At 43.0% G+C, this 25,012-nt stretch overlaps 2 protein-coding genes across 2 annotated transcripts in view; one reads left to right on the top strand and one right to left on the bottom strand.

Annotated features, from left to right (window-relative positions):
• Window positions 1-1,888: 1,888 nt before the first annotated feature.
• On the bottom strand, window positions 1,889-7,158 carry LOC143099663 (nuclear receptor subfamily 4 group A member 2). The gene is made up of 7 exons (XM_076262579.1): window positions 7,137-7,158; window positions 4,093-4,964; window positions 3,429-3,558; window positions 3,096-3,259; window positions 2,595-2,797; window positions 2,288-2,466; window positions 1,889-2,145 (listed from the first exon to the last, which is right to left on the bottom strand). The coding sequence occupies exons 2-7, from the start codon at window positions 4,960-4,962 to the stop codon at window positions 1,889-1,891; spliced, it is 1,803 nt and encodes a 600-aa protein (XP_076118694.1). The 5' UTR covers window positions 4,963-4,964; window positions 7,137-7,158.
• Window positions 7,159-12,984: 5,826 nt separating this feature from the next.
• LOC143099662 (glycerol-3-phosphate dehydrogenase, mitochondrial-like) overlaps window positions 12,985-25,012 on the top strand; it is a 23,389-nt gene continuing 11,361 nt past the window's right edge. Inside the window, exons 1-6 of the mRNA XM_076262578.1 lie at window positions 12,985-13,139; window positions 14,813-14,937; window positions 15,754-15,851; window positions 18,415-18,578; window positions 22,246-22,410; window positions 23,951-24,095. Coding sequence (XP_076118693.1) covers window positions 13,007-13,139; window positions 14,813-14,937; window positions 15,754-15,851; window positions 18,415-18,578; window positions 22,246-22,410; window positions 23,951-24,095 — 830 coding nt within the window. The 5' untranslated portion in view covers window positions 12,985-13,006. The remainder of the gene's footprint in view (window positions 13,140-14,812; window positions 14,938-15,753; window positions 15,852-18,414; window positions 18,579-22,245; window positions 22,411-23,950; window positions 24,096-25,012) is intronic.

Here is a 25,012-nt window from a genome sequence, read left to right as displayed (position 1 = left end):
TTCTTTCTGTTCGCGAAAAATAACATGTTCGTATTACATTAGGTTACACTTTCGCAAGGCTGATAACCTAATGTCCACCAAGCGTAAAACTTAGCCAAATAGTCAACCATTTTAGAAACCATTATATTGAAGGTAAGCCTAAAATAAAGAAGACGTGACAATTAAATCTACTTTCACAAATGCAGCAGAGATGTTCCATCTTGTCCTTTTAAAGTTCATCTGCGTAGGCTGCTGAAGCATTTCTCCAATCATCAGAACCACTCGTGAGGATAAAAACTTTGTTTTGTCTTTTAAATACGCCTATGTAGGCATTGTTTGCTTTTACCTTAATTCGTTTGGTCTTTAGAGGGAGGTTGATTATAAATGTTTGTTTTAATTCATTGCTTCGTTTGAAATATCTATTATAAGCTCTAGGCCATTTGTTTTACGTTGCAATACCATCATGCAGCTTGATTGCACACGTTCACAACAAAACACGTCTTGTTGTTTCGTGACTTTGAAAAGATGTAGCCTAGTCTATCGCCTTTATTCAGTCAGGTCTGAACATTATTCACGTGAATCAAATTAATAATCGGGTCATTGTTACCCAGTTGTTTAATGAGACTATATGATATATCACTAGTTTCAGTGTATTAAAAAGTACAACCTGCTGCATGCATTCATGCATTATTATTTCATAAATAAGCATATAGTTTAGCTTTGTCGTAGATAATTAAAATAATTGTATATGATCCTATCTTAATCCTGTTTGATCAGTGTCAGTTACGAAGAGAAAAAAGGAATGCTTTAGAAGTTTTATTTGTAAACATTAAATATTTCTTTCTCATTGAGATTTTTTTCGGAATCGGCACCGAACGCATTGCAATACTCAATTACACCATAGAAAAAGGCAGTGGATGTACAGCACAAACCTATATGAATATATATGACATACTTTTATCTTAGATGGGAAATTATGTCATAACTGCTTAGACGTCTCTCAGACAGGAAAACAAAGACAACGTGCTAATAATGAATAATGTTTGAAATTATTTTAAAATTGCACCATGCTTAATGTAGCTTTTGGCAACAAAATAATAAATATAGAAACGTTTATATTAAACAGCAACAATACATACAACACATACAAACGAGGAATGTCTGACAGTTTTACAAACACGATGGGTCCCTTTTTACCTATACAGATGATATACTTTTTCACATGTGTCATACATAAAAGTTGTTCCATACTACGAATTTTTATAAAATCTAGCAGACTACATAGTGTCCGGAATATAATGTATAATATAGACATCACCTCAATAGCAAGTGCCTATAAAAAATCCTACAACATGCGTTGCCTTTTCCAAATACTTCCTTTGAAATCCTGACAGACACATAGGCACACGTTATAAAATAAAACAAATGAAAGGTTTTTACGAGCTTTATACACATCTTATAAAGTCGCGTTTTTGGACGCATCACATAAATCTATCGTATGTATATGTATATATAAATGGATTATATTACATTTAACTGTTTACATAGATGCCAATAATTAGGAATAGCAGTTACAAGAAATTCTTTAACTTCATCATGGACTTTCCAGATCAGATACAGAAAATCATTAGTAAATAACTTTCCCTGTATAGGTTGTTCATTTTCTTACAGGAGTGATTGTAGCCTACAAAGCAGAAGAGCTGGAAACCTATCACTCTGTTGATGGTCTTTATGTTCATCCTCTTCTGCATGGTCATTTATGGATCCTTGATCACTATTTGGAGGCTTGGCGTGGCTTGCGAATAGTGGGAATAGGGGAAAAGAGCGCCGATTGTTAAAAAAAATGCGACAGGAATACTCAGAGTCCGTGGAAGTTCTTTGAGGTCGTGTGAAATTGTCTGTTGGGGGTTTAAAAGGGTAGGGTGTCAAGGAAAAGTTTGTCAATTATTGCTGGCGGAGGGACCAAGTCTTCAAGTTTTAAGTAGAAGATGCGCTGCAGACCTTGTGTGCAGAGCGTGCGCAGTTCCGGGAGTTTTCCCAAAAGTTTTGACAAGTAGTTTGGACGGTTTAAACCACCGCCGTTAAAAGTAACTTGGTCTTTTAGACAGTTTACTATCTTGTTTTGGAGTTCCTCCACCCTCTTCGGCTCCTTAAGACCGTGCCTCTCTGAAATTAAAGCATTGACGAAATTAATTAATTTTCCTAAGGTCCGCTTCAGCTAAATGTGTTTATCTAATGCATGTAGAGAACCCAGGGGATTTATTTCAGCCCGAATAATAAAGTAAAGAAAAATATGCATGATTCTCACCTGTTACCATGGCGAGTGCAGCAATGCAGGAGAATGCTGAAATATCTATGTTCATGCTCTGGAGGTTCGAGGAGAACTCCGCAATTGCGTCAATCCACTCTCCAAATCCGCGCACGCACTGTAGCCTGTGCAAAACCACTCCGTTGCAGAAAATGAGTTTGCCTTCCGCTGGGTTGGACCTGCAATTAATAATAAAATGCCATTAATTACCGCGAGCAATTAAATGAGGATTTAAGAGGCTCATCGCGGCAGAGCTTAAGGGATGGCTGCTCATTATCATGTTCGACGCTTAATCTGCAGGCCTTACCTGTACGCCAAGCGCAGAACAAAAAGTTCCAGAAAGGCTGATTCAAAGAGCAGGTCCTGGTCCTGTTTGGGAAGATCAGTAAACGTGGGGACCTTTTCGGCCCATCCTCGGATGATCTCCATGGAGCCCGTCAGGAGATCATAGAACTGCTGGATATGCTGAGTGTCGTCTCCAGTCATTTGGTAGTCAGGGTTAGCCTGAAACTGGAATTTAATTTAGACAGAGCTTAATGAGGTCCTTTAAAATATATAACCCGTGAAATTGCAATGCCTATTTCGAGCAGGGGTGTACTTTTTCCAGTTATACTCGTATGTGTGTTTTATGGAACTCTCTGTTTCAAAGCAGTTTACAGAATAAAATATGCCACCTTTCATATGTTCAAAGTCCATTATACATCATAGCGTGACATTAAACTGAACGTAATATTAATGGCATCCAGACAAATACTCTTACGGTCTTTAGTCTCTCTCTAGAAACGTATGCAGTGAAAGTGGGCCTTACTCTGGAATAGTCCAGGCCAGACATGGAGGGATTCGAGTCAACGTGGGCCCGAACTAGAGCGCTGATAAGACTGACGGGTGGAGAGGGGGGCGATGGATCTTGTGGACTTTTGGGTTTCGAAGGTAGACGGCCTCTTCGTCCCTTTAGATTGGCTGTCCGAACAACTGCAAGAAATAAAGTAAAAGGTGTCATTATTCTTGTGATGCATCATTAACTTCCAGTGGTAAAAAATACAATCACACCACTGCGCATCACCAGCCAACTCGGATTAGTTTCGTTTATGTTCATTTTATTAATAATTACATTGACTGACAATGCAAAATATTTGTTTACCTTCTTTCACCATTCCGACGACAAGGCACTTCTGGAAGCGGCAGTACTGGCATCTGTTTCTTCGGCGCTTGTCAACAGGACAGTTTTTGTTCGCTAAGCAGACGTATTTAGCATTCTTCTGAACAGTGCGCTGCAAACAGACAGGACATTTTTTAGGTTTTAAATTAATCAGATTGTCAGCACTATGCGCTTCGGGTTGCCATGACAAAGTGTCGGGTTGAATTTACAATTGTATGCAAAGAACCCCAAGTATTCTGTGCAATTTACAGGTAGGCCGCCTGTCTAAAATGTTGATCGCACATGAGTGTCATTGGAAGAGATAATGGTTTAGTGGAGGGAGCAACTAAAGCTGTGTGGGAACAAACGCTGGTCAATTAAGCTACACTAATCATATAAAGGATGGTATAATAGAACAATTTAAAAATTAGTCAAATAATCACAACTTAATTGGGCTAATGACAGAGATTTTTTTTAATCGATGACTGTCAACAGACCTGCTGAGCTACAGCTGCCATAACACAGGTGTAGATATAAGACATATGTATGCAGCTTGCACCATCGCAGGAAACATTTTTTTTGGTATTATTTCATCAAGAGTATCATCTTATCAGCTTACAACAAAATTTGAAATCACCCCGACTGCATATGAAACAAATTAGCTTACCTTAAAGAAGCCTTTACAGCCTTCGCAAGTTCGAACTCCATAATGCTGACAAGCGGCGTTATCTCCACAGACTGCGCACAAACCCTCATTAGACGGCGATCCTCTGGATGGAGGGGAAGGGATTTGGCTGTCCATCAGCTGGTGTCCATGGCCAAGCTGGAGAGAGTGGGGGAAAGTTAGCCCGGCTTGTTTCCTGATGGCACTGGGGACGGCGAAGCTTTGGCCGTCTAAGCCCCGGTGCGCTCCCGGACCGTCGTGGCTCATGGAGACGTGGAGAGGACCGTCAAAGCGCATTTGACAGCTCGAGACAGGCGTGCCGGGAGGGGACTGCTTGAATGAAAACAGGGACAGTCTAGACACCGGATTCTTACGCTGGTCTATCATGTGCGAAGTCGCCGCCACATAGTTCTGGTGGAAGCTGTGGAGGGACCCAGGGTCCTCCCACATGTGGTTTGGCTGCACCTGGAAGTTTGGCGTAGTGGGAGCGTGCGGCGAGGAAGGCTTGAAGTACATGGGCCCAGAGTGGGCCATCATTTCCTCGGACTGCGGGGCCAAATGGCTTTGCTGATGGTAACTGTGCATTTGAACGTCTTCCACCTTGATAGAGGACTGTTCTCCAGCGTGGGGCATTTGATACAGACAGGGAGGTTTTACGTCGTAACCGGTGTTGTAGTTGTCCATGAATGTACTAAAACTAGGAAGCGAGGTGGTGGCTGTGATTTCAGTGTTGGTCAAGTCCATACTAAACTTTACAAACTCAGGCGTAAGGAAGTCGCAGCTGTATTCTCCACCTGTGTGGTAGCTGTAGCTTTGGGAAGCGGGGCTGGCTCCTTGAGGTGATGACCCATACTGAGCTTGGACGCAGGGCATGGCTGTATGAAAAAAGCATTAAAAAAAAGGTTTAATTTGTTATTTATTGTGTGCTTGTTAATAATGTAGGTATACAATTTTAAAAGGAAGAAATGTGCAAGCAGACGTATAGAAAGACAATAATAACTTTTTGACATACTTTTTCTTGGCATGCATTAGCTCTGAACTGGCTCATGTTACTAGACTGTCATTTCAGTTTTTTTTTTTTAAAGTTATACATTGAAACAGTGAAGTGAGTTATCATACCTTCAGTCGTGTGACTGTAATTCGGAGACACTTGAAATGGATGATGCTGTCAGGATCGGTTTGGGATCAGGATTCAAGAAAGTAGTGTTTTGTCTGGATTCTCCCCCTATTAAAATAGATAACTTTTACTCTGACTGCGCAATGGCGATGTAGGCTCATATGTTCCAAGTGTGCAAAAAGCACGCTCTCAACAGTTAAAGAATCTGACCACCACTGACTGACAGAAATCAGTTGCACAGTGTTACGACACCGAAAACGTGCAACATAAAAAGATAGAGATTACACACTTAAATCCCAGCAAGTGCTTCAAGAGCCTACACAAAGAAATAAAGTTTTGCGTTGTAGAAGCGCATTCACGGATTCTCCATAGGAACGCATGCTCTTTGAGCTAAATATGGTTGAAGAAACATGTTATGCCAAAAAGCTACTAAACCTACCATCATGACTCAAGACCAAACAGTTTTAAAAAGCAAACTATTTAAAACATGACCTAATATGATGCGGTCGAGATTCCCTTTAAATTAGCAAACAACGCATATCCAGCGAAACACACAGAAATTAAGTTAACGCCAGCTCCGAAAACGAAACGTCAGAGTCTTTACATTCATAGCTTCATGCTACTTTTAATCCCTGAGTTCAGCATCACAATGTTTCGCCCGAAGCATTACAGCCAAAGAAAACAATGTACTGTCAACCAATCTGACAATTAATAAGAAATAACAAAATCGTCTAAACATACCTTATGGAACCATCAGACAAGCTGTAGAGTATCCATGTACCAATAGGGTGAGTGTATATCTTCTCCTTGTCAGTTGTAAAGCTCCACAATACAATAAGCGACCAGGCGGTTTCACGAAACAGACTTGCCGCTTGTGTGGCGAGCAGCTAGAAATACGGGCATCGACTACTCAGTCTTTCCAATGTGCCTTTGTTTATGTGAGCTCCGCTAACCACGGCCCACGTGTCTACAGCGAGGACGTCATCGGCGTCGTCAAGCTGCCACCAATCCCTTTAAAACAAGCTTCAAGTCTTCTGGAAAAGGTGCCGCTCTTATACATACACCTGTCCTCTGCTACTTAAAATGATGTTTTGCAACGCCAGGAAAAGGAAATAGAATACCTAAAGGGAGACAATCGGCAATTGCGCAAAAATTCGGACAGCAAGTGGCCAACGCCTGTCCTTGCTTTTTCATTAGAGTAGCAATTAATTTGTTCAGATAGACTAATGTGTTATTTACGGGCTGGACTGAACCCGGGCCTCTTGTTCCACGTTCCTTGAACCCTATAATTCACATAGAAGTAGTAAAAAGCTGATTTTTACAGAGTTTGCCTCTCACTTCACCTCAGATTCAAATAGTTAGTAGGCCTACCTGCATATAATGCAGCACTGTTCCGTACACGCCACGAGAAAGGTAGAGTCAGTTTCATCATCAGCGTTTTATAAAATAAATAAGTAATAATAATAATAAAAAAGCAATCCGTTCAATATAATTTTCTCTGAAGGCCACAAGAGGGGAAAACAGACAGCTGTAGAATTGTGCGTGCATTTGTACCTGTGAAGACGTGTGCTTAGTAATTGTCCCAGAAGGTCGACTGGGAGTGGGCTAGTGAACGACACTGTCAGTTGTCATCATGGGCCAATTTTAGAGGGAAATGCGTGAGCAACCGGCACAGTGGAGCGTGATGCAAGGAACACCAGATTTGACGCTGCCAACGCACCCTGCAAGAAATTGTCACATTGCTGTGTTTTTACCTTGTCTGAAGTCTTTGGTTACTACACAGTTACTGTAGTTCACACATGATAGAGGACATAGGCCTACTCATAACTGGCCAGCCAAACAACAGTTTTAGATGCACAAGTATCCATACGTCACATTAAGATATAGACAAAATATGATTAAACCATTGATAGACAACCTCTCTGCAGACCAACCTCCACATTTACTTTGTAAAGATTTGGCCAGAGCTAAAAAAAATGAACACATGAAATTCCATGTCATAGTATTTTCTCTCCATGGCATATTGCACTCTCCTCTAGAGGACAGTATTGTTCACCAGCCATTGGTCATTCAAACTGATCTTACCTCATCATCAAACCCAGTGAATAGAACCCTGTGCCTATGTATGGCTAAGATTTCTCTCAAGTAAGTGATTACTTGCAACTTGTTTTAAGACTTCCCACAAGGCGCAGCACAAGGGAAAAGCCTTTAAAGTTTGCTTTGGGCAGGTCTGATGTGCACAGTCTGCAGTGGATAATTTCCTGATAATTTAGCAGTTATATTTAGGTTGATGCCAAAAAAATAGGCCTACAAGGTAGTCATAGTTATAATTTGTTCAGTATTGTGCCAAGTACTGTGGGTGTAATTATAATTTTGTGTATTTAGCTTCTCAATTTTGTGTTTTCAATTGTATCACCATATTTGTCCATATTTTTGACAGTGTCATTTTCATAACAGAATGAAACATTTGTCAAATAAAAATATTCTCTGAAAGCTGTAGAGACACTCCTAGGCCCGAATGTGTGCTCCCTACCTAATGCACCTAAAGCAGCAGAGACCATTGATGACTTTAAAAAGTCTGCATCATCACTCCCACACAAATCTGTCACTCAAGAGAGATGCCATACTAGAGAGATGGCAGACACTTATAGACCACTACGTATAGTTGATACCTGAAAATGGCACCTTTGATGATGTGGGTAGGCATACCACTGATATTGTGGAAGACATGGGAATAACCCATGTAAGAGAGGATCAGTACAAAATGATTTGTAAGCTTGTGTCTGTGTGTGTCTGTGTGTGTGTGTGTGTGTGTCTGTCTGTCTGTCTGTCTCTCTCTCTCTCTCTGTGTATGTGTATGTGTATGTGTGTGTGTGTGTGTGTGTGTGTGTGTGATGACTTTACATATTTAACAGAAATGTATCCAAACTAAGTGACCAAAATGATGTGGCATAGCCTTTTCATTTGTAGTCTACTGAAGCTGATGAGCTACCTGGTGAGAGACATTGAAAGAGCTTTTGTTTTTTCTTCCACAGGCAAACAGTACCTGGACAATATGAAATAAGTCACGGTGATTAAAGGCCTAGCCTATAGGTTTTTTGAAGATGCATATAAATTCCAAAATGAAGAGTTACAAAGTTAAGGAGTAAAATAATGCAACACGTATTTCCGTGTTTCTTCCTCATGGAGCCTTGGGACTTTTCTGTCAAAATTAGTCCAGGCCACTTAAACTATTCCAAATATTCTAGAGCGCTGCTCTAAGATCTGTGCTTCAAACTGCTGTCAAGGCAAGATGCACGCACACTCTGGGGTCCTGTGTCAGAAATATGAGGAAAGCCTTCCTTGAAAGTTTAACCAGCAACAGAGACCGTTGTACTCAAAACACAAGTTATAGATGTTATGATTTCGTCATTTATCAATAACTATTACCATCCTGAAGAGGAATTACATGACAGTTAATAAAATATCTGTTTAGGCTACTCATGTAGCCTAATCAATATGATCCATCAACACAGGTGGAATCTTTCATTTATGACATCACAGTACTTATATTGGGATGTTACTTTAATCAGAGACGTTTCTCTGAACTCTGTAGTTGAGCTCCTTCAGATTCATCTCTCTGACTTTAAAGAGCTTAAACCACTGCGTCACCGGCAAGCAAGATGTAATCCGGTAACAGTCTGCGCGATTGGATAAGGAAGCCCATCCTCCAATTCGATTCGATGAGCGAACCGTTCATCAAACCGTCCTCACTTCCTTGTTTGGTTGCCAAAAACAGTTGCAGATAAATCCTTGCTTGCCACAATCACTGCAAAGGCTGTCATTGCCTACTTTGTTGGGTACACACGATTACTTCGAAGCATCGAAGAAGCCGTAAGTGCCAAATCTAAATCCCACGATTCTTGTCTAAGTGAAAAAGTAACTACAGCATCCATGATGCAAAGCTGTCATGTCAAAAGATGCAGTTGTTCCTTGCAGCTAATGAATCAGGTAAAAACGATCAATAGTTCTTTACCCTCACTAGTGAGGGGCAGTTACAGTAGCCTATCTTGTGGTTGCATTAAATCTTTTGGTCACTTTTGCAAGTAGCCTATCATTTTGATGCATTCCTGACAGAATTGCTGATGTGGTGGGCTAGTCTTGTGTAACCTATTTAGGAAAATCAAAGCACACATTTATAAGATTGTATTTCAAACATGGGTCACAAGTTACATTGTAAATGTGGCTTTGAAAGCTTTGCTTATACAAACATACAACTATAAGGTAGGCCTATTTATAGGCACCAGGCACTTTAAAGAGCATGCTTAAACCATGAGATGTCATGTCTCATTTCTGAGGGGAAAGGAAAGCCAGTGGATCACTATCGTAAAATGTGTATCAGTTAGTTTGGTCAACTACACATGTACTCTATACAAGTCAACTACACATGTACTCTATTCAAGTCAACTACAGAAGTACTCTATACAAGTCAACTACACATGTACTCTATACAAGTCAACTACAGAAGTACTCGAAACATGTACTATGAGCTTTGAAGCATTCACGGCTGAAATCTAGACTTAGTATGGAAGGTATTAGACCTATGAATATACTCAGTTCATGTGTGCATTGTCTGCTATGCAGAACACAAGGGACACCAGGCCATGGGTTCTGTTGCAGACTACATTCAATCATTTTGCTGAAATGTGACACATCTATTATTAGATCAGGTCTGTTTTTACTCATAACATACATGAGGATTCTTATTGCATATTTTTTTTTTATTGTCATTATGAATTTGACCTCTGTAGCAATAAAATGTGTTTCAGTCATTGTATCTGTATCCATATAGGGCATTAGAAAGCATTTGCAGTGTATAGTCAAGAGGACTTTTACAGACTAGGTAGCGTGAGAATAACTAATTTCATTTGAATTGCAGTGGATCATAAATACACTTCAGAAACTCCACTTGATCTTGTGTACTCATTGTTCAATTGTATAACCTTTGTGAGAAGAATGCCACTGAGATTTAGCTTATTCAGTAATTGGAAAATACATATGAATCAATAGAGAAACGGTAACAACAGCTATCGTTTGATCTCAAACTTAACCTACTAGCCACAGGCAAGCATCATTCATACACTTATCTCCAGGTACCAGCCATTATCCTTAATCTTTTGCAAACTTCTGTGCCCCTTTAATGACTGATAACATTTGAAGGTTAAATATAGTTGGTTGCCAGTTGGCTGTAATTGTATCAGATTTCACTGTAAGTGGGACACAATAGTCCAACTCCAATCACGGACAAAGGAATTTTTGGATTTCAGAATTTTAAGCCAATCGAATGACAAACTCATTAGCCTTTAGCTTGTATTGAGCTTTGGGTTACTTTTACACAGTGAAAAATATCTGGCAGGCTCCACACATAAAGACATGCATAGGGACATTTTTTGGGCTTTCTGTTTCAGTAGAATACAGGCGTGCACTGTCATTTTTGAGACACCTGAAACATCCCATTCCTTTAGGCAGTGTGCTATGTCTTATTTCCAATTTAAGGCTCCCTCTTTAGAAGACTAAATGTCTACTTAATATGCTTTAATGCATGCTCTTTGGAGCCGTGGAGTACTCCATCACTTTAATACACCTTTATATAACACACATTTAACTAGTTAGGCCTGGTGGAACAGCTTATCTGGCAGCTGGATGGTGCCTTGCTGGCATGATGGAGATACCTGTTCACCAGCCACAATGAGACAGTAATATGGGGACAGAGGCCTTTGCTCAATAGCGTCTGTATATCAGTCAGCGATGAATATTCATGGATCATAGTGTCATGACATGCTCTGTAATTGGCAGCAACATTAGTAATGACTGTGCCAGCGTCTTCAGGTCTTTGCATATTCATGTCATGGAGCAATATATCCTAGTTGTGCTTTTTTCTCATGAAAATGTATTTGGAAGCTGCAGGTGGCCTCGATGCCACAATCAATTGTTAAATTGTGCTCCAATGGAAAGGAGGTGAACCTGGAGCAGCCTTGTCAATCTCTATGAGGGTAAACATATTTACTAGAGGGAGGAGAAGAGGTGTTAAGGCCTTAAGTGGAGTAAAGTGTTTTGTGTAATCATTTAAGAAGCTTGACATGCTTCTTTTAAATGTTTGCTGCTTTTGCAATGGAGCCCCATTCATTCAAACCAAGAAGACGTTTTACCCCTATGCTCGGTCAGCTCTTCTAAATTACTGAAAAATAGCACAATTACTTCGCCCAGTATTACAAAATGTGTTGTACTCGGAGGTCTTTTTGTTAATGTATGTTTTATACAAATTGATAAAAAAGATAACGGTAACTTATGGTAACTTATGTAAGTTAGAATAGCATAAACTTCCACCAAGGCCAAATGCTGTGCTTTATATCGCACAATGTCAAATGAAAATCGGGACAACAGTTTTTGTATAAACCTGCTTACAGACTGACAAAGAAACAAACTGCACTGAATAACCTCCTCTGCGGGGGTAAACATGGGGTAAAACATCCTGTGTAGTATAAGGAAAGAACTGAAAATGAAGTGGTATTATAATAAATGGTTTTGTGACTTCAGGAGAAAGGAGTTTGCACAGCAAGTTGAATTTGGCACATAACAGCCCACTTCAAGTATGCAAATAAAAACAATGATGCCTTTCTTTTCCACTCAGGAGAACTGGGCCGTAGGCCTACACTATGGCTGTGCGGAAGGCAGCTAAGGTAGCTGCCCTTGGTGGGGGAACGGCCGTCGCATTGTATGCCTTCTCAGAACTGAGGGAGCAAAAACAAAAACAGGTAAGCCTCCAAAAGAATAATGCCGTAAACACCGTACTTAGAGTTCTAAAGCTGGGGGACATAATGTTAATGTGACTGAAACCACAGCCAGTGAGGGAAGTAACACAGAAGATGATGTTTTAATAGGCTGTTCTTAACTAAACTCTCGGGCCTCAAGCAGTACATGTGTCAGTGCACTGATGATGTGAACATAAGTAACAACAGACTCCAGATCCAGGCTTGTGTTTGTCGAGTTGTTTAGCATAGCAACTACATCACCTGACACGACTCATTTGTTCTCTAAAGTACCTGCTGTCACATTAGTACACACACATATAATGCACGTTAAAGATATTTTACACATTGCATTTAGATATACAGAGACAATAGACACGTTTTCTTTTGGATGTCTTTTAAAACACTTCTGTTCTCTCAATGGATGTAATGTAATTTGAACTTTATTTTAAACTGAGTCTATCCATCGTTGTAAAAACACTTATTGCATTGTCTGGGTCTCATTTGTCCCTCATGTTCCATCCAAAAGCCTCAATGGGTAAGAAATTATGTTATTCCTCAAAACAATAACACTAATTTCACTGGTCATACGTGCTCTCCTACAGTACTGTATTTGTTTAACTGTCTACATGTCTTTTAACAGCTGAGTGCTTCCCTATCTCTTGCATGGCTGCAGTATTGTTTTTGAATGCTTGTGTGGCATGCATATTCGTGATTAATCTAGCCGGACACTAGTTTGGAGTGGGGGCGGGGGGGGGGGGTAAATAAATTAGCATGTGATTGATTGTTTCTTATTTCTTTGTGCTGTCAGATGCTTTTTTTCCCCACAGAAAATGCATGATTTGTGTTTTCTTAAAAATCCATCATAAACAATATGAGGACATGTGCATAATAATGAAATGCATTTATTAATGTGCACTGTCCCCCCGAGTCATATGACAATGAAATGGATGACTGGTCTGTTTGCTCGGATGGGCTCTAGACCCGAGTGCAGGCTGCGGAACAGGTGAAAATGGCCTTCCAGGATGTGCTTCCCTCCAGAGCGGACCAGCTCTCGGCCCTGCGCCACACGGACGAGTTCGACGTGCTCGTGGTCGGGGGCGGGGCCACGGGCTCAGGTTGTGCCTTAGACGCCGTCACGCGCAGTGAGTTCAAAATCCACACCCCTAACCCCAACCCCACCATCTTGCCCCGACACCCCCACTGTGTGTTTTGTCATTTCTCACGAGGCATTAGCTGAGGTGTTAGCATAAGCAGGACTTAGGAAGGCTAAATGATTAATGAATGGATGAACCAGTGTCGCATGGACTAAGAGAGGCCCTAGTCACTGTTCCGGGGTCCATTTCAACCATGTATTCACAGCAGGGAGCCAAATGCAATGCAAAGAGGTTTACAATAAGTTGCCTCCATTTGTATTTGGATGGGAAATAAAGGAAACAACAGAGAGTGTTTTTATGATTAACTCATGCCCAGCGGATTTAAACGAGACCTAAGCACAGGATTCTGGACTTTAGATACCGCCACAGAGCTGTGTTCACAGTGTGCTGTAGACGCCACGCGCGCATATTCGACTGGCGGACGTAAAAAAAAAAAAAAAATCAAATGAATCCAATTTGTTTTGCTGTTGTGGCAGGCAAGCTGCGGTTCAGAGGCGTCTTTTTATTTGGGGGGGATTGCTGCGCGGCACACTTTTGTGCTGGTCCCCCCTCGCAAGCTTTTGCGATGGATATTCGGCGTGCCGATGTTGCGTAACCTGATACTCCATTGTGATGGAGCTGCTTCCAAGCCTCCTCTCCGGAGCTCAGGCGTTTAAGTCGCTTCAGCTGGGGATCTTGGGGAGGGAGGGATGGAGGGAGGGATGGAGGGAAGAGCAACGGAAGTGTTGGACTTGGAGGATGTTCGCCCTCCCCCTTCTCCTCCTCCTCCCCCTTCTCCTCCTCCTCCTCCTCCTTTTCCCTCTCCTCCTCCTCCAGAAAAAAAGCCAAGAGAGACAGTGAGAGGGCAGAAGCCCAATCATGGCGTTTGAAACATGACTCTCTGGGTACGCCCAGGGTTGCTCGTGTGGTTCCCATTACTTCCTAAATCAATTATCTATGCTCATGGTTTGAGGTTCTTTTAATCTGTTTTTTCCCTGTTTTTTTTTTCATTTATCCATTTTTACTGTCTAATGTTGGAGAACAAATGGAGAGGGAGGTGGGGGGAACTGGAAGCCCCTCATCCTTCTTCCCTAATCCATATTTATTTCCCCTTTCTTCTTTTCAAATTTGGGATTTGCAGCTTCCAGCCGTCAGGGACAGAAGCTTGAAATGGTGAAAGACTGGAACTGAGAGGGAGGACTAGTCCTCAATGTTAAGAGTTCTCCGGATTTATCCACTCCACAAACAACTCCATTCCATGTTGGAAAACGCACATCAACAAAATCTGATCCTCTGAAACTATCAATTCAAAGATTTTTTCATCATCAGAATCTGACTATATAGTCTATAGATAGATCTCCTCAGCAATTCCCTTTCAGGAATAGTTTCTAGCATCCTTGACTGCAGAATATGAATTTGAAATATGATTCGAAATAAACTGCTTTTTTTTGGTAAACATTTTAGGTTTCACACCTTCCATAGCCTCTCCCATGAATATGAATGCCGCCTGGCACCCAAAGGAGATATGAATGCCCTCTCAATATCTTCTCCTTCGAGCACATTACAGCAGAGGGACGATGCATATGAAAATGATATGCAATGCATTCTAAACATTTGGGGAAAATAAGTAGCCAAATATCAGGCTGCTGTTTATCTGTTTGCCTTGGCTTCCCCACTGTCAGATCTCAAGACTGCCCTGGTAGAGAGAGACGATTTCTCATCGGGGACCAGCAGCAGAAGCACCAAGCTCATTCACGGCGGAGTCCGATATCTACAGAAAGCCATCATGAAATTAGATTATGAACAGGTAAATGCTTCATTTTTTCTCCGCGGCTGACACTTATCTGTGGAATTCCTGGTCCGTCTGGTCATATTGTTCTATTTCCCCACTCTGTTCATCATTCATTCAGGCTAGCTCTTGACATGCACACATAGACTGAGTGGAGGTGATATCTTTCTCTTTTTTCCCCCTCTTCCCGCTCCCTGTCACCTTCTCTTTAGTGAAGTTATTTCAAAGAATTCACCACACCACACTGGGATTGAACTGAAAAAAAAAAAAGAAAGAATAGAGTGCGGCTGTTATTATCAAGATGAAAATTAATATGGAAAATTGCATCAAAGTAATGGGTGGAGTAAAGCATTTGGGTCTCCCTTTTGTCTGTGTATTGTTAAGGAGTCACCTGGGTTCAAATCCAAATGTCATCGTTTTTCTGTTACATTCCCCAAGACCTGAGGAATCTCATTATTTTAGGCCTGTGTTGTTCTTTCCTGGGCTTATTTTCCTATCTGTTTGAACATAGCGGGGTCATGCAGGTGAGCCATGGAAGGGCCCAATTAGTGTGATTGCAGGTGGTGCAAGTGCACACTCAGCAGTTACATGGGACATTCTACCTGACTGGCAAAGACTCAAAGAGCACCCACAGAAATATCCTGGATAGATAGATAGGCACTTCTACTGCATATCTAGTCTACCTTTATTCCTATTTCAGTGAGGCTGCTTTAGTCCTTTCAAGATGAGCCAAAGCTAAGTGGCACAATCATGAGTGATACTACTTCTGTATGACATCTTTACAGAGTAGTGTTTTGAACTAGTCATGTAGTGATGTTCTGGCTTCTTTTGCAGTATATGATGGTGAAGGAGGCTCTCCATGAACGCTCCAACCTGCTGGAGGTCGCTCCTCATCTTTCTGCCCCATTACCCATAATGCTCCCTGTCTACAAGTAAGTATTCTCAGTCTCTCATTAGACCTGAGTCCTGCTCAGTAAGAACGACAATATCTGCATACCATTTAACCTTCCTGCTGGACATTACCAGTGTGACTAATCTCGTGGTCTGAAATGGCCGGTCCATTTACTGGTCCACCTGATGGGATTGTGAGCACCAAACTAATTGTATGTGCTAATGGTTAATGAAATGGTTCCTTTGTGTTTGGTTTTAATTATGATGAACTTGTGGATTTGGAGTCGGAGGGATGCCCCTCTCCAATTACCTGAACAACTGTGTGTGATGGTGATGGTGAAGTTTCATCCCAATCTATGTCACCCACGTGACACCTGAGCTCTTGTGATTGAAGTAGCTCCGCAAAAGGTCACCCAATCACAGGCACAGATAAAAACCGTAATTTGATTAATTAACGGCAAAAGAACTGGGAGAACACCTGAATGGCTTCCGCCATGAGCAGATATTGCGCTCATCTGCAGCACATCTGTTGGTGCCGTAAAACTGAACAAGGTGCCCCCGTACCCCCCAGCCCCCCCTCCTTGAAGATGCTCCGTTATTTGGCTTCAGACCAGGGGGCACTCTGGTCCAGTCCGGTCCCACTATGGTCACTAAAACCTCTAAAACCCCTGGCCCTGCCCCAGAGGCAATAAACTCCCCGCCGATTGCTCTCGGTAGAGTGGGGGGGGGAGACGTGCGAGTGTGTGGTCCATCATCTCCTCGTCTCAGGCCGGCGTGAACTGAGGGGCTTGATTTGATTTGTGCCGCTTTGTATCATGAGCTTTAATTGCACATGACATTTACGATCCTCTCTGGTATTTAAAGCAGTGTACAGGTGTGGCTCATTACCGGGGCTGGGAGGAGAGGCTCCGAGTGCCGCGCTGTGCTCTCATACCCCACGACTCATCACCCCCCCCCCCCCCACACACACACATACACAGGCATCAGTCTGCCCCCGTACCCCTCACCTACCTCACAGTGCCTTATAAAGGGTTACTGCTGTCATCAGAGAGGACATAGGCAGAGAGAGAGAGAGAAAGAGAGAGAAAGAGAGAGAGGGAGAGAGAGAGAGAGAGGGAGAGAGAGAGAGAGAGAGACTGGCCATGCACATTAGTATGTATGCTTTGTTCTATGTCTGAAATGGAATGTATCAGTGAAGCATAAAATGTTTCAGCAGATGTTTAAGACACAGTGGATTCATAACAGTTTTTAAGGCGATAGTAGTTCGATTTATCAGATATGAAATGTAGCACAACAACTGAAGAAAATATACTACACTACTTTGAGCGTGAGAATGCCTGCATCTCTGTACAGATATTTTGCAAATGTAAAAATTAGCCTAATAGATTAGCCCACTACTCAGAGGTCAGTATTTACATGGACAGAGTGGCTTTAAACACTGGCCTCTGGTAAACAGCTGAAAGTTACGTCAGTGTGCACGAGAAAACAACGTTTTGCATGTTTGACCCAAAGGCGGTATCAGTTTTCTATTCTAATGTACACATTGTGTGCTGTTTCCATCCCTGTTAATTGCCTTTTTATCGGCCTTTGTTGGGTTCATCAGCATTTCCCTTTTGTCTTTTCCTGCTCAGAGCTCTAATGAAATTCCATGACATCTACCACGGCCTCCACTTTATGTGGCTGTACATGAAAAAAGCAAAACACAGGGGCCTTTGTGTGGAGTGCCTGTGATGGCACCCTTTTTTTTACCCTGGGATGAGATGACAGTTTGCGTTGTTCACGCCACCATGCCTCCGCCACTGGTGACAGTAACAGAGCCTCACCATCCATGTTACTGACCTAAAACCCCATGGCTTTGGAATCTCGTTGGAAATTGGGTATAGCAGGTTTTTCTAGCGACATCACCTTTTTAACGAGATATTGGGAGAATATACAATGTGTACGCCTACAGTTAGGTTTTATGAAACATGTATTGCTTTCTGATGAAGTCTTCAGAATGTGCTGGAAAAGCTCAACAGTCATTAGTCCTGATAGGTTAGGTCTGACTAAAATTCAGATTTTTCAACAGAGCCCTGAAGTCTTAGCTTCCTTTCTTTATCTTTAAAGGTACAGTAAGTAGTTTGACTTCCTTTCTTTATCTTTAAAGGTTGAGTAAGTAGTTTACTTTCTTCCTTTATCTTTAAAGGTGAGGTGAGTAGTTTATCCTTGTCCATGTACATGTAGCATCAATATTCAATGTATTCTTGTTGACATGTAAACGTCAACATGTAACTCTGAAAGCTTAAAAAACAAACAGCGTTTCCTGGAATTACTGTACTTCTTCATACACACATTTCTCTATTTCAGCCCTTGTTTTATGTGCTTGTATGTCTGCATTCTAAATTGTCAACAAATGCTCAAAGTACACCTCAAACAAAGTATCAACATGCACAGATGACAGTAAAACAATTATTTAGCATCATTATTCAGATATATGTTGTTCTTGCATGTCTAGAAGCTTTTAAACTTTTTCCTCATTTAGAGGCCCCTGCACTTTTAAAGTGTACTAATAATTGATAACCAGTTGAACAGCGACTCCTCTCACTCTTGCTAACCCTCTGATAGGTGGTGGCAGTTCCCGTACTACTGGCTGGGGATCAAGATGTACGACTTGGTGGCAGGGGCACAGTGCCTGAAGACCAGCTACGTCCTGAGCAAGGCCAGAGCTCTGGAGCTCTTCCCCATGCTGAAAAAGGACAAGCTGGTGGGGGCCATCGTCTACTACGACGGTTAGTCCACCGGTCACACGTTCGCTGACACTCTCCGCTGTCAGGATTGACAAACTCAATTAGTCTCATCAGCCCTGACCATACATATGCTAATTTAAAAATGTAGGGCAGCCTGTTTCATGTGTGTGTTTTTACTTTGAGTTTAACTCTGCCCAGTCTTTTTTTTTTTTTTTTATTCAGTCAGCTCACTGCTCCCATACTGTTGCACCTGACTGAATGTAATTGTGTTCTGGAGCAATTAATCTTGTACATCAGATTATCACTTCACTGTGACACATTTTGTGCTTGAGAGGGAGTTCATTAGCAAACACTCATTTGAATAGTTAATGGTTGTTCAAATATTTGACTTAAACGTTGCAGGGGCTGGCAAAATACATAGCGGCATATGGTCACAAAACACATATTGTAATTTTGTTGATAAGACAGAATTTCTTGCACGCAGGTAATATTTTAACACTGAAAAAAAAAGGACAGGAGAAGTTAAAAAATAATATGTGTGGTATCCCTCACACTTTCGGAAGCGAAAAAAAAGTCATCCCAAGTCCTCTTCGTAATTCCATGTTTTTACACAAGCCGCGTGCTCTCAGGCCACCCAGCTGTAAACAAATTAGAAATAAAGGTTTTTTCAAACAAAAAATAGCCACAGGGCGATGTGCTCCAACCCGTCCCAGCCTCTCTCTCTCTGTCTCCGGGCAATATATGTTCTGTGTTGGCATCAGAAAAACAAAGCATATGTTCATTGTTAGCCCGGGTGTACATAGCATGTCTTGTTTACTCAAGGTCTTCTTTGTAGCCGCAAACTCCCAACTTTGTTTCTCAAGGCCATCTGTCAGACTTCATTTAGCATTTGAGGATATGTGGATTCCCATGCACTGCAAAAAGGCAACATATTCTGGGGGAACAGGGCAGCTATGTGAGCAGTGATGTGTCAACCTTACTCATTTAGCAGAAGTAAGTGGGGAAAGAGGGGGCATTAGGCCCATGGACTATTTATATGGTTTTACCTTTAATGATATCACCTTTTTTTATGTTGTGGCTACAGTTTTTATATATTATATTTATTCTAGGGCAGATATCTGTGTGTTTGGTAGAGGCTGCTTTTAAAATAATACAAATAGTGATAATAATCTGGTAACTTGGCTTAATTATTACAAATACACTACGATGATTATAAAAAAAATTTTTAAATACAATTTTGTCTCTTAAGCAGCCATTTTCTCCCTGCAGTTATTCAGTTGGGGACAATCACTGCAGTGACATTTCAGAAGCTGACCCTCTGTTACTGGAGCGTGGGCTCCCACTGAGTTCATCTCCAGATTTGGCGAGCCATCACACTCATATGATTTCATTATCCAGAGACACTTTCACTCAGGGAAATCTTTTGATAGAAAATTCTGTCGAAAGTGAAAGATTTTTTTTTTCTATTTATTGTGAGAGATACAGATAGCAGCACATGCATATTATATGACCACATCGTAGTTGCAATTTTTGATGGAAATCTCTTGTTTTAGCACTTTTGCCTGGACCTCTCAGCACTTTGTGTATATTCCCTATTTCCCCTCCACTTCCTCTCTTTGCCAGAGGAGCTGTTGACTGAAGCGTCTGCGATAATGACTGCGTCTCCCGCTGTACCTGCAACAATTTAATTGAACGAGTCAGCTCAGCCAAGCATCTCTGCCTCATGACTGCGAGACATGAAATTCATTGTCATGATTGTCCCTGTCATTTTGCAACATTTTGTCCTGCCGCGGACTTCCTCGCACTCCACTGGGTTTTGTACCTCCAGGAGGCGCAGATTATAGCGGAGGTTGGGGTGGGGGCATCGCTGAACACTGGCCTCTCCTCCAGGGAGTTTTGACATTAATTTCGCTTTGCGCACTGAGCGCGTGCAAGGCTGTGTGGTAATTGTACCACAATGGCTGTTGTGGCACTTATTCGCCTTGTTGTGTAAGGATGTATGATCTATACACATATTTATTAAATGCTCTGGTAAATTCTATTCACCACCATTATGGTATGTGTTGCATATTTGTCGCAGGCTAAATTTATTGACTTTATGTATGGGCTGTTGTGAATGATCTCAGCTAGGTTTGCTTAGAGGTCTGCTAGAGCAAAGGTAGTTTTCAAGTGCATGAGCTAAAAGATTTAAAGAAATATTGTAGTTTTTAAAAGATTTAAATAAATATTGTAGTTTTTTTCTGCCAACAAAAAAATACTTTTCATTCTCTAATTCCTTATGGCAGCCTACATAGTCCTGTGCGTAATTCATTTTAAAGCATGGCCTTTATATTTGTGTTGTTTTTTGTGTGTGTGTGTGGCTGTTTTTGTGCTGTCTTTGAGTTTTCTTCTTGAGAGAATGGCTTAGAGCATGTGGTAGCATTAACCAGAGCCTACCAGTTACTTAGCCTCCAGTCGTTTAAATAGAAAAAAATAAATCAGGGGTCCAGCGAGCCTCCTTCATTCCTCCGAGGTAGCAACATCCTCGGCCAACACCAAAGGGCTCCAACTTCCCTGGCAATAACAAATAGAAACAGAGTTGCCCAAGACACCAACATTAAAAGTGATTAATCATCCGGATTCCTCTCCTTTCTTTAACCACAGATTATCCAGCTATAAATCTTAAAAGATGTATATAAGTATCACTTTGTAATGAAATCCGGCTTTGTTCATTTGTCACCTTTTAAACCTTTTCATTTAAATTACAAAACTTCTGACCTTGTGACTCTGAATATAGATCTCTGGTATTTCAGTGGCAGAAAGGGATTAATCCATAAATCTTGATACAAGATCCCCACTGTTCATTAAAGGGATTCTGGCCCAGTGTCTCGGCTGTGAGGAAGAACATTCCTTGTCACAAGTGTTTCCCGTGATGTGGATGGATTGAAGAAAGAGTCTGGCAAAGACGGGTCAAATAATTATTTCCAATGATTTCTGTGTTCTCCTTTCCCCCCTCTGCCATCATTCTAGTTTGTGGATTATCATCTGAATGCTTCTCTGCAGAGGCTGTCTATCTCTCTCTCTCTCTCTCTCTCTCTCTCTCTCTCTCTCTCTCTCAGACAAACAGAGCTGCATTTCTGCATGTTTTAATTGTCTGTTTCAGTGTCTTACCTCTGGTGTGGGGAAATCACAGCAAAGTACAGTGTGCAGTCAGTGGGTGTGGTAGGAGCAGGTCTTCATCATCCAGGCTCTGTACTCTGCTGTGTGCGTGTGTGTGCGTGTGTGTGTGCGTGTGTGTGTGCAAGTGTGCGTGCGTATGGGTGCGTGTGTGTGTGTGTGTGTGTGTGTGTGTGTGTTTAGAGTGGAGACAACTGGGCTTAGCCCTCCCTGGCCCAGCCCTTTGCCCCACGGTGGGCCTCACCAGGCCAGAGGGGGGGAGGGGAGGTGGTGTTGTGTTGGGTGGGTGGGTGTGTGGGGGGGGGGGGGGTGTGAGAGGTTGGGGTGGGGGTTGGGGGGGTAAGAGTCAGGGTCGAGGTCTGGATTTGGCACACAGGCCAAAGGGCCACTGTGGCTTTCAGTGTGCTCGGCATGCCGGCCAGAGCAGCCAAGCCGCTGATGCAAAATGACAGGGACAGATGTGACATATCGGTTCCGACACACTTCCATACCACCAGTCACTGGCTGCGGGCTGACTCACATCCTCTCCCCTGCTCCTGTCCCCTCGCTGCAGGACAACACAACGATGCTCGAATGAACCTCGCCATCGCGCTCACCGCTGCCAGGTATGGGGCTGCCATAGCCAATTACACTGAAGTGGTGCACCTCCTGAAGAGGGCAGAGCCGGACAGCGGCGACACGCGGGTCTGCGGAGCGCGCTGCAGGGACGTGATCACAGGTAACGCGGGAACAAAAGAAAGGGGAAACAGGGTTGTGTGTGTGTGTGTGTGTGTGTGTGTGTGTGTGTGTGTGTGTGTGTGTGTGTGTGTGAGAGAGTGAGTGAGTGAGGGGGGGGGGGTCCTTTTTTTCTCAGGGCCAGACTCAATGTGTGTGTGTGTGTATGTATGTGTGTGGGGTGGGGTGTGTGTGTGTCTTGAAGTGCTAATCACGACGCAAGCCTGCACAAGGCGGTGGTACTTCCACAGCGCAGCTTTAATATTTTATAAGCGTTTTATGACGGTGTTGGGATCCTTCAGATCTGGTAGGGGGATGTAATGCGGAATTAGCGTTACTCCAAATGGCCTTAGTTACCTTTTAAATGTCATGCACAGGAACTGGTTTCTTCCTCTTCTTCTTCTTCTTCTTCAGGGGGAGAGTGAAAGAGAGGGAGAGAGAGAAAGAGAGAAGGGGTGGGGTAAGGAAAGGAGGGAGAGAGACAAAATGGAGAAGAGATGGGGTTCTCAAGCGTGTCATGAATAACCATGATTTTGTGATCTCAGAGCATGACTGCCCCCTGATGTCTTTTACCGTGATACTCTTTAACAGTGTGTGTGTATGTCTGTGTATGTGTGTGCGTTTGTTTGTGTATGTGTGTGTGTGTGTGTGTGTGTGTGTGTGTGTGTATGTGTGTGCGTTTGTTTGCGTGTGTGTGTGTGTGTGTGTGTGTGTGTGTGTGTGTATGTGTGTGCGTTTGTTTGCGTGTGTGTGTGTGTGTGTGTGTGTGTATGTGTGTGTGTTTGTTTGTGTGTGTGTGTGTGTGTGTGCATTTGTTTGTGTGTGTGTGTGTGTGTGTGTGTGTGTATGTGTGTGCGTTTGTTTGTTTGTGTGTGTGTGTGTGTGTGTGTGTGTGTGTGTGTGTGTGTATGTGCGTTTGTTTGTGTGTGTGTGTGTGTGTTTGTGTGTGTGTTTGCGTGTGTGTGTGTACATGAGAGAAATAGAGTTATTGATAATACCCATACTCTCACAACTGGCAATCTTCAGATTCTCCCTCTCCATCATTCTGTACATTGTACATTGTGAGTCCTCTCAGCTAGAAAATCAGACCAACACAATTCTATTTCCCACAGTCTCCCCACCCCCCTTCACTAGTCTAGGACTAGGACTGAATCCTTTCCGTGAGAGTCACAGTGTGAGCACTTGTCAACACAGATCATTTACCCGTATTGTGGCGGCTATGCTAAGCTACGTGCCACGTTAGGAAGGAGGGGGGATCCAAGGCCAAGCGGGTATTGTGTGAAGGCAGCGAGTGGCTCGTGCGCTCTCTAAAGGGGTTCCTACCCACTCCGCCTGTCTGCCCTGCACTTTGACACCAGCAGGCGAGAGGGAAATTAGGTATGTCTGTTTCCTATTAATTACCGCCCCTCACCAGTCTCCCACGGACACAAGCGAGGCACTCTATTACGCCAGGGCTGTTAGCTGATAAATTAATAATCCGCCTTGTCAAGCGGCCGCAGGAAACGAATGGGGCGCCCCGTGATTGATGCTGTTTTCTTTCATAGGGCAGGAATTTGATGTCCGAGCCAAATGTGTTATCAATGCCACGGGACCTTTCACGGACTCGCTGCGCAAAATGGATGATCAGAAGATCCCCAACATCTGTCAGCCCAGCGCTGGGGTGCACATCGTCATCCCGGGCTATTACAGGTGAGCAGCGCCACCCAACCCCCCCCGTACCCACTCACCCCTCAGACCCCCATCTCCGTCCTTACACCCCACCCTCCCCAACCCACCCCCCACAGCCCCCCATGCCCCCATCCCCACTGCCGTATGTCTCTGTCTTGCCCCTGTAGCTTCGCAGTGATCCCCCCCGCCTCCCCATCCATGCTCCAGGACCCACACCCAGGCGCGGGAATAGGAAAATCTGCGCTGGCTGTTTGCGTTTGATGTATCTGCCCGCGAGTGTTGGCTGCAGATCATGTTGATAAATCTGCCCCGATGTAGGTGCCTATTACTTTGCTAAAGGAGCATCATGTTTTCGCTCGTCTTCGTCCCTCACCGCGCAATTTGTCAAACGTGTAATGGGCCCTCCGGGCTCCTCTCAAGGGCTCCTCGCTCCGAGGCTGAGGATGAGGGGCTGTTCAGCGGTCCCACAGTCCCACACAGACGCATGTGCAAATGGACCTTGTGATTAGATTGGTCTGTAGTGCTCTGTCCTTTTGTGTCCACAGAGCTTGTTGATGCATGTTATTTTGGTTCCCAGGAGACGAAGGGCTGTTCTCCTTATCACCCCCCCCCCACCACCACCACCACCACCACCACCACCACCACCCTCCACCCCACACCCAATTCTTCCTGTTTTAAATGTGGTTGGTGTGTTGGTGTGTATGTGTGTACATGCACATGTGAACTTGTATTTGAATGCGTGTGTGTGTGTGTGAAGCAGGTTCGGCTGCAGAATTGAAAGCAGCAGAATTAATCTGGTGGAAACAACGTTGACAGGAGCCTGATTATAGGGAGTCCCCTACTCGGCATAACCCCCCCCCCCCCACTCCTACTGACCAAAGGTTAATGCAGTCTTCTTGTTTGCCTCCTACACCTCCTCATCCCCTATACCCCCCCCC

The sequence above is a fragment of the Alosa pseudoharengus genome, unplaced genomic scaffold (genome assembly GCF_046254945.1).
Source record: "Alosa pseudoharengus isolate Yale_2024_CS ecotype anadromous, Long Island Sound unplaced genomic scaffold, YU_APseudo_1.1 YU_APseudo_1.1_scf_3, whole genome shotgun sequence".
In the NCBI taxonomy this organism is placed as follows: Eukaryota; Metazoa; Chordata; class Actinopteri; order Clupeiformes; family Clupeidae; genus Alosa; species Alosa pseudoharengus.
The sequence above is the reverse complement of the archived record's forward strand: the minus strand, read 5'-3'. Positions and strand labels throughout refer to the sequence as shown.